This window comes from Sesamum indicum, linkage group LG11 (genome assembly GCF_026168435.1).
Source record: "Sesamum indicum cultivar Baizhima isolate 11 linkage group LG11, ASM2616843v1, whole genome shotgun sequence".
NCBI lineage: Eukaryota > Viridiplantae > Streptophyta > Magnoliopsida > Lamiales > Pedaliaceae > Sesamum > Sesamum indicum.
In genome coordinates, this window is record NC_142667.1 from 1,486,592 (window position 1) to 1,496,562 (window position 9,971).

The 9,971-nt window shown below is 36.6% G+C and overlaps 1 protein-coding gene and 1 long non-coding RNA gene across 2 annotated transcripts; both read right to left on the bottom strand.

The window, feature by feature from the left end:
* Nucleotides 1-5,804: 5,804 nt before the first annotated feature.
* On the bottom strand, nt 5,805-7,568 carry LOC148784976 (uncharacterized). The gene has a single exon (XM_088875645.1). It carries the CDS (start codon nt 7,566-7,568, stop codon nt 5,805-5,807), a length of 1,764 nt encoding a protein of 587 aa, XP_088731771.1.
* A 170-nt stretch (nt 7,569-7,738) lies between these two features.
* Nucleotides 7,739-9,678, bottom strand: LOC148784977 (uncharacterized). Its single transcript, XR_016062934.1, has 3 exons — nt 9,629-9,678; nt 8,904-8,966; nt 7,739-8,011 (listed from the first exon to the last, which is right to left on the bottom strand). It is a non-coding gene; the product is annotated as an uncharacterized LOC148784977 (long non-coding RNA).
* Between the last annotated feature and the right edge of the window lie 293 nt (nt 9,679-9,971).

Below are 9,971 nucleotides of genomic sequence, written 5' to 3' on the forward strand. Positions count from 1 at the left end.
GGGGCGTCTCTCCATGTTTTCTAGCTCGTAAGTCCATGGCCTAGTATTCCTATGACCTTGTACGACCCCTCCCAGCTGGGATCTAATTTGCCAATTAGTTTCAGTGTATCCCCTCCTCCTAAGCACTAAATCCCCCACTTGGGAGTTTGGGGGCTTTACCCTCTTGTTGTAAGCATTGTCACCATGCTTCTATATTGTTGCATTAGGAGGAACGTTCTCTCCTGTATTTCTTCGATAAGATTCAGATTTTCTTTAAGAAGGTCAGCGTTACATTCCTTCGAATAATGTATGAGCTGATGAGAAAGCATCACCATTTCGGCAGGGATGATGACTTCTATCCCATATCTAAGGTAAAGGGGTTTTCTCCTATGGAAGTCCTTAGGGTGGTTCGGTAAGCCCTGAGGACATTAGTTAATTCTCCTGCCCAATTCGCTCCTACTCGTTCTAACATTCTCTTGATTCCTTGTAATTGTTATAATGGGTGACCAAAAGCCAATTGGATTGGTTATTTGCTATTCGCCAATTTTTATCGAATAATATTGAATTGATGAACGTATAAAAATTCATTGAGTTGGAAGTGTATTTCGTTGTGCTTACTACTGATATTAAATGGGGCTTTAATGTGTAGTACCCTCTATCGATACTACGAAATATCTCCCCCAAATATCATATTTAAAGTAAACCCTATATATGTAAATATGCACACATCATCCCAATTTCACAATAGATACAGTCAACCCACAAGATTATATATATACATATGTGCATATTCCAAACACCACAAGGTAAACCATCATAAGTGATTCCCACATCTTCCGCATTTTCAATTCCTCTTTATACATTCAAAATGTAAGTTGTATTTTAACTGACGTTTGAGGAGAAAACTGCATACTGGCCCGACCTGACTGAATGCAGTGTTTGGACCTAGCCCTTGATAGGTAGATACCTCAAAATCTACTTTTGAAAAATATTAGTAGAGGAAGGAGCCTGCAACTAAACAAGTAAATAACCGAAACCACCTACATGTGTATATCAAACATAGTCCAGACAAGACAAATAAACAACATATATAGAATATAATCAATTTAATCTCAAGATAATCAACTTTATTGCACAACATAACCAACTCAAGATAGAACAATCAATTAAACTCTTCTTCTCCTAGTCTGCTTACCAGAATTGATATAGTGTTTTTCTGCACCAACTCAATCTCACCATTTATTATTTAATGTTTAAATGAATCCCCTTGACATGCGGCTCATCAATTTCAATTCACATCATAACTCTTTCAATTCAGATCATAGCTCTTTTCATATTGCATCATAACTATTTTTCATATCACATCATAGCTCTTTTAATTTCATTTCGCCATATAGGCTATTCAACAACATCAAGGGTATTCATACCTCAATTATATTCATTTTCTGCCACTCCCTCATTTCCACATATCACCATTCTTGTAAGCAACTAGTAACGTAAAACCATATATCAACATATTTGGAATTAGCCACACACACAATACATACTAGTAACTAGCCACACACACAATACATACTAGCCTCTCCTCCTCTCCAAAAGTTTCTCTCTCTCTCTCTCTCCTCTCCTCTCATTCTCTCCATCTCTTAGTTTCTCTTTTGGTCTTAGAGACCAAAGAAAAGCGGAAGGAGATCAAAACACGTTACCAGTAGCTTTTTTTTTTTATTTCCACTCTTTCTTGATCGTTCTTGCTAGCACGAGAAGGACACGTCCTTTTAGTGGGAGGATAGACTATTCTAGAGTATCCCATTATCGAGATCTCACCTTGAATAGATTCGGAACGGAGTTGGATAATGAAGAAATCAAAGCTTATAGTTGTACGAGAAAAACAACGAGGATAAAAGTCTTTTTATGTTTTTCGCCTCTTCCTGTTCTTCTTGTTGTTTTATGGCTTTTTATTTTTTATTTGTACACCGAGCGCCCGGAAAAGATCAACGGTACACCCCTTAATCATTATTTTTCAATTTTTCGCGCTTCCGCCACCCTTCCCGGGCCAATCCACTTTCTTCAAGTGGTATCAGAGCCCAGTTTGGTGTCTAGGCATAACATGTTTAATGTAGATTTGCATGATAACATGTTTTAATCAACTTTGGAGACACGATTTTTTTGGTTTTAATTGCATGTGTAGATTTAGGGTTTTATATGTTTTAATTTTTTATTTAATTTTGGGCACGAGATTTTTCTTGAAATTTTGAATTTATGAAATATAATTGATTTTTTTTTGTTTCAGGAATTGCAGAAAAAAAAACAAAAAATTCAGAAAAATCAAAAAACGATAGTAGATTTGTTGTTACCTGCCGATTGGTCACTGGTTGGCAGGTGCGCGGCAAGACAAGAGCCTTGCGTGCCCACCTTGGCCAGCACGCCTGCCGACGTGTGTGTTGGCAGGAGCACGCGCGTGCGCGCCTGCTGGCGGCCGATCGGTCCTCATGATCAATTTTTTCTATTTCTTTGAATTTTCTGCATATTTTTTTTGAAACAATTAATTTTGATGAATTTAATTTTTTGTTGAGATTTGGTACAAAATTAAATTATTAAAATTAATTTGAATAGATTTCAAAACAGAATTAATTTTTTGCATGGGTTGCACTTACGTCCACAATTAAGTTGCACTATTTTTTATTTAAAATTCCTTAGATTGGATATGTGATTAATTTATGATATTGGATATCATTATTATAATGCATGGTTTGCATTATAACTTTTTGTGTATGTTTATTTTGAAAATAAATGTGCTATTTTTTTAATTGGATAAACATGGATGATAACGAAGCCCATTTCACCTTGTGAATGATTTTATTTTCTATTGGGTTGGAGCTTCCATGCCTCTTATTTCTTATCTCTTAGTTTTTAGCCTAATGTTTAAGGTTTGCTTTCTCATTATTAATGTGCTCCCTCCACTACTGTTTGGGGTTTGTTTTCAATTGTAATGAGTGTAATAGGTTAGAGAGAGGTTTACTTTTATTTATTATAATAATTTTAAAGAGCAAGCCCATACGATGGAGGCCTATGGGTTGGCGCACACAGATCCATGGAGAAGAGACCCGAAGGACGGAACCCATGAAGGAGATGAAGAAATATAGATTACAAGACCCATAATATATTGATCGGTTAAATATCTTGTAATAACGTAGGGCCTACCCTAGGACTAACCATAGGTAGGCTCAGTCGATTGGGTAGGTATTTGGGCTTGTGATCATCCAATAAAGGGGTGCTAGGCTTCTAATTTTGCGTGCGATGAATTTTTGTTAATGCTTTTAATATTTAGAATATTATGTATGCAAAGTATTAATATGTGATGAAGTCTCGATCAAATAATTAATAACTCTCACTTGGTTGACTAGTTTGAAATATTAGACCCTAAAAATGGAAATAAACAAAGGATTGTTATTCCATGCCTTTCATCTATAGTAATGTAGTGAGGAAGCTGATTTCACCTACACGTGGTCTTACGAGTCGTTCCACATGTGGACTGAAATGAAACTGCACTATTATTGTGAATGACGCACCTATTTCTCTATCTCACGAGTCGTAGGGCCAGATAGTCTGTGCTATAATTCGATTGATGGGTCCGGTCTAACACTAAGTAACGTGATTTGCTTGGAGTCTTTGTAATCACGTGAAGAATGATGAGGCAAAATATCTTGGGGATCTCATAGGTCGAGAATGGTATTGGATACCTCCCACAAGACTATTTCCATGTGAATCGTAAAAGTGGGGCATGGAGAATTTTGCTTGTGTACCTCAAGCCCACTAGAAAAAGGTTATTCAAAACCCCATTTGATAGTGATGGGCTTTTGTAGAAATAGTGGGAGGGTTAATGATTGAAATCCTAGTCCTTACCTTGAACTTAATATTATGATAATCTATTAAAATATTTATGTTATTATAGATGTCTAAGAATCCACTTAATTCCATACTTGAGGCTAATAGATTTGATGGAACAAACTAGAATTGGCTGAGAAGTATGAGGATAGTCCTCGATTTCGAGAACCAGACTTATGTTCTGGATAAGTCTCTACCTCAGACTTTATCGGAAGGGTTTCTGCCAAGAGAACATTTAACGATCAAAAAGTTTACTCAGTGGAATGAGGACAACCGAAAAGTACGCAGTATCATACTGAGCTCAATGAGTAACGAGATCCAGAACTAGTAAAAGAGGTAAGACGACGTCTGGTTGACAATGCACCGCATGAAAGAATTTTATACGATACCAGACTGACATATTAGATATGCCGTGATGAAGACATTCTTCAGTGCTACAACGATTGAAGGGTCATCCGTACGAGAGCATGGAGTGATGATGTTATCCCTAGTGGAAAAGTTCAAGGAAGAAACATACATTGACTTGATCCTATAATCAATACTTCCCTCTTTTGATCAATTTATTATCAACTACAACATGAATGGTCTTGAGAAAAGTCTTCATGAGTTTATTAATATGTTAATTCAGTACGAGACAATGATTGAAAAATCTGTGTCGTTAGTACTAGTGGGATAGTTCAACCTCTAAAGCAAAGAGCAAAATTGCTGGACATGAGAAGAGGGAGAAGAATGAGACGTCTTCTACTGCTGCTAGCATTTCCTATTACAGCGGCAGGTAGGGGTAAAAGAAACAGGAAGAGGGTTCGTCAGTCAAGGATTCTGAATGATATTTGCATCTATTGCCAAGACAAGGACCATTGAAAGAGAGAGTGCCCTAAGCTCCTCTTCGATGAAGGTAAATCTTTAATTGAGTATTAACATAATCGCGATTCTACACTTGGTATTGGATACCAATAATTCATAATCTGTGAATAGTTTGCAGGTGATGATAAGGAGTAGAAAAGACGAAACAAAAAAGTCCTAAGGCTTAGAGATGGCGGGGCAATTGCTGCAAAAAATAGGGACTTAGTTAGGCTTAATGGTGATCATGTTAGGATAGTGTTATGTAACCTATCATGATCAAAATAATATTTTCAATTATTATTGGACAATTTTAATTACATATATTGATCAATAAAGTCTTTTATTTGACATTGAATGAGATTCATGTCTGCTGAGTGAAACATATACTTTATACTATCTCATAATTGAAATATGTATACTCAATAAAGAATAAAATAATAATCAAGAATGAAACTTACAGTTCTGGTAGGTCAATCTCTTCCAGTTGAAGATGAGAAAGATTGATTTGAATAGTACTAGCAATAGTCAATTTGAATTCATTAACTTTCAAAACCTTTTTCGAGAAGTAGAAAGACCGATTCTTTTGTAGGACAAGATGAGTTTATTAGTTGCATATTGGATTGGATCCAGTGTGATATCTATAGGTCACCAAAATACATAAGATCAGGACGAGCTTTACAAGTCTAATTTCGTTTGATGAGGTTCAAAGAATTAGACTTGGAGTGGGGAACCAAATTTATTGCCTTTCAATTGGATCGAAAGGGTGTGTATTTAGTGGGAGTTCTTGAATATCGAAAATGAAAATGTGATTCTCACTCAGTGAAGTTCTTTACTAAAAGAATCACAGTTGACCGGTCTTTGATAAAAAATAAATCAAACTAAGTTAGACTTTGTTTGATGAGTGTTTCAGTGAACAAGTTGCCCTTATTGTATGATGAAACTCTCGTGCCACAAAGTACTGAAGTTAATGGGATATTCCCATACACGTCAAGGAAATAGTTGGAGTAAGTTTTTCATACAACTTCTCAAAAGCATGATTCGTAATCAAATAACATCTCTAACTAATCGTATTCCAATCCTTGTTTGTCCTAACAATTGAATTATAATTCAATAGAACATAAGGAGGAGCCATGTGGGACGTCATTCAGAATCAATGACTTGGAGCCTAAGGATTCACTATAAAGATCAAACTCCTTCAAATCCAGCACTATAAGGTCTACAGGTAAATTTACATCTCCGATTCTCACTAAACTCCCTTTTCTAACACTGTTCACTATCACACCCCCTCCCACGGGCAAATAAACCATCAAATTACATCCCAACGGACTATTCTCTCCCGGTATTTTAGATGCAAATTCGGATGAAATATATGAATGTGTAGAGCCAGGATCAATTAAAACATAAGCCGCAATGTCATATAACAATATTGTACCTGATATCACGTCATTCGATGCTGGGGCTTCCTCTCTAGTAATGTTATATATCCTTGCCTGGGTCTGTCCCTGAGTAACTTGTGCTCCAACCCCCCTCATACCGCTACTAATGGCGTGGCCACTATCTCTGCTACCCGCGCCTCTACCTCTGCCTCTGCCTCTCCCAGTTCCCCTGTCACTACTCCCAACACTGCTTTGGCTCTGGGTCCCGCTAGCAACACTTTCAGTCACGCCTATAGTTTGACTGGAACAATTTCTGGCTATGTGTCCTCTACCTCCACAGCGATAGCAAGTCTTCGGTATATTATCCCGTCTCCAACATGGCCCTTGATGTTGTCTTCCACAAGTAGAACAACTCGGAGGAAAAACTGGTCCTCGACCATAACTCGGTCCAAGTCCCCTTCCTGATCCAGTAGAAGGCGTAGCAAATGAGCTGCGTTCGAATGAACCTCTGTTATAGCCCGTGGATCCCCCAAACCTCTGTCCACTACTTCCTCGAAAAATGGGACCACCACGTGTAAAACTCCCACTTCCCGCTGAGAATGAGCGACCGGTTCCCCTCTTGGTCAACCTACTCGATTCCCCTATTGCATATGTTGATTTCCTCTTCTCTTCCCCCTTCTTCTTGTCCTCCATTACTGCTTCTTCCATCCGAACCGCCGATTCAACAAGAGTTTTAAAATTTGTAATTCTGATTGCGATGCCTTTTCTGATCTCCGGTCGTAGCCCCTGTTCAAAATGGTAGCAACGATCCTCCTGCATCTCTATTGCTTCCGGTGCATACTTGGCTAATGCTGCAAAACGGAGTTCATATTCTGCCACTGTCTGATCATCCCCTTGCACTAAATTCAAAAACTCCATCCTCTTCTTGTCCCGGTACATCTTGGGTCTGTATTTGTCATCAAACTCTTTTTGAAACTCAGCCCAAGTTATTTCCCTTGGCTCATATCCCCTCTTTACAGACCTCCACCAAATCAAGGCGTTACCCACGAACAAAGAAACAACGTACTTAAGTCGATCCTCTAGAGTGCAATTTATTAAGTTCATCACATCTTCGACTTTTTCCCACCATCTCTCAGCAACCTCTGGGTCTAGTGTACCCTCAAATTCTGTAGCCCCCATCTTTCTGATTCTTTCATAGTTACGATCAATGGTAGGAACTACTGGTGCTGGCACTGGAGTGGATGCGCGCGCCTGTGCAAGTAACTGCGCTTGTGCTTGTGCTTGGGCCTGAAAAGCCATTTGAAATATTTGTGCATACTCTGGTGGTAATCCTGCCACTGGAGCACCACCGGGAGGAATAGGAGCCTCAGCACCAACACCCTCTCGACCTACTTCCACCTCACCTGCACTTGCCACTGAGCCCTCTACGGACTCCGCTGACTCTTCCCTATTAGCTACTGGGTCAGCACGTGTACCTTGAGAAACCATCCTACATTAAACAATTCAATCATTAAAGACATCTCACAATCATTACCCTAGAAACGTAGACCTGCTCTGATACCACCCAATGTAGCACCCCCTACTCGCTACATCTAATTATTACTATTTCATTCTTTCTTTAATCAGAACTCATTCTATAAGTAATTCTCTTTCAATCAGTAAAATAAATTCTAATTTATCAGCAATATATATATATATCACAAAAGGTATTAGATATCACCAAAAGTAATATTTACCCTCACTACATGTTCTCGTGTACATAACCTCAAGAAAAATCATACCACAACTTTTAAACACAAATCCCGACAAAAGACCAGAATATTTACAACCCAAAAATAAAAAACTTTGGCTTCAGAAGTCACGGCTGACCCACCTAATAAAGACGACGGCACCGCTCAAAGTCAATGTGGCTAGTCAGTGTGACCTATCTCCTAAAAAGTACGTGGCAAGGAATGAGCTGCCTACTCAATAAGTATAGCTGATCAGTTTATATATAGATACAGGCAACAATTTCACGTACATGCAGTCACATCGACTAACAGTCATTATCAATAGCAACAACAAATATAAGCAGTAATACCTATTCACAATTGTAAATCAAGCTATGACACAATATTCAACATTATCGTTTATTAGTTAAGGGCCCCACTTACTCTAATTGGTATACATCAGTCAATGGTTTCGCCGGCCATCATCATATCATATACAGCACAGGATACCCGTTGTGTGATATCCCCACACTCTTTTACTCCAGCTGTGTAACAATATAGCACAGGACATCACAACAAACATGGTACCCCCACACCACCCCAGTGTGTAGCTAACAAGCACAGGATATTCCCTGCTGCCCCGGAATACCCCGGTACCCTACGCGCCATGGTACCTAGCTTAATTCACATATTTTTCATATCTCAATATCAATCACATTATCATCAATCACATTTTCATAAACCATTGACTGTGTTTCCAACTAGGTAAGCATCATCTTTTATTTCCATTCACAATGGTCATTCTATTCTTTATAATAATCACTTTCTCAATAACAACTCCCAATTAGATTTCATCAACAATCAATTATATGATTATCACATAATTATATCCCGCATATCCCTACATTACCATTACATATCACATAGTAATAATTTCACCAATAAGATGGTAATCTAACAAATAATCCACAACTAATTATATAAACAATCAATATACGAGAGCCACGCATAATAATATTAAGCCAAATTCACGTTCGCATCCAAGAAACCAATATACATAATATATACAATAATACACATATAGATATATATAAATCCAATTAGCTATACTTACCTTAAATCCCAAAATACTTCGATTCACGAAGGACTGCTCAACTCTCTACTTTGTCGTCACGTCCTATAACAAAATGTTATACGTATAGTCAACATATATATAGAATATCATAAACTCTAAATAACCTATTATATAATGTTTGTACATTTATATCAATCTTTTAATATTCTATTTATATTAAAGTCCAACCCCTGTTCCATTTCTTTCAAATAACTACCTTTTCTAAGCTCCTCAAATATATATTTAATTTATCAATAAATTCATAAGAATTCATTTAATCAAACTCCTTATATATCCATAACTATCATTTTTAATAACATTCGTAAATTATATTACCACTGAAACCTTCTTTCCCTAATTAATAACATAGTATTTCTAAAATATAACATCCGAAGTATTTCTATGAATTTTCTGTCAATTTACCGTTGCTATAAAATTTAATTAAGCAATAATACATAGAATTACATATTTGGTTAATCATTCCGATGGAATTGTGTAAATTAGTTATAGTAATAATTAAATCTAACAAATCTAATATTTTAATTACCCAACTATATCATTTTTATAGCAATTGTGATTTTTAATTTGACACTAATATAAATAGCCAAAATCATAAAATACTCTGATTAAATAGTTCACCGCTCAATATAATCAACATTTAATAAACGGACTAATTAAATAATATAATTATATAAATTAATAAAAATTAAAATATAAAATCTTACCTCAGTTTCTTCCGTAATTGTGTGTGCAAAGGTGTGTGTATAGATATGAGTGTGTGTGTTTAAAGTGTAAAGTGTGTGTGAGGGTTACTTTTAAAAATGAGGAAGTGTAAAAGAGAGGCCCCACCGCCTCACCCTCAAACTCTCTCTCTCTCCTCACTCATTACATATATATATGTATATTGTTTATATATATAAAAATATTATTATTATTTTATTTATTTAATTAAACTTTTCTCAAAATACCCATTACATCCTTTTAAATTTCTTAATTACTATAATTTGCCCCCAAATATTATAACGAACCCCAATTTAATCCGTTCAAGTTTTATTATATCCCAAATTC

Excerpts from the sequence above, each read along its gene's own strand:
- LOC148784976 (XM_088875645.1), bottom strand. The coding sequence starts at position 7,568 with ATGGTTTCTCAAGGTACACGTGCTGACCCAGTAGCTAATAGGGAAGAG.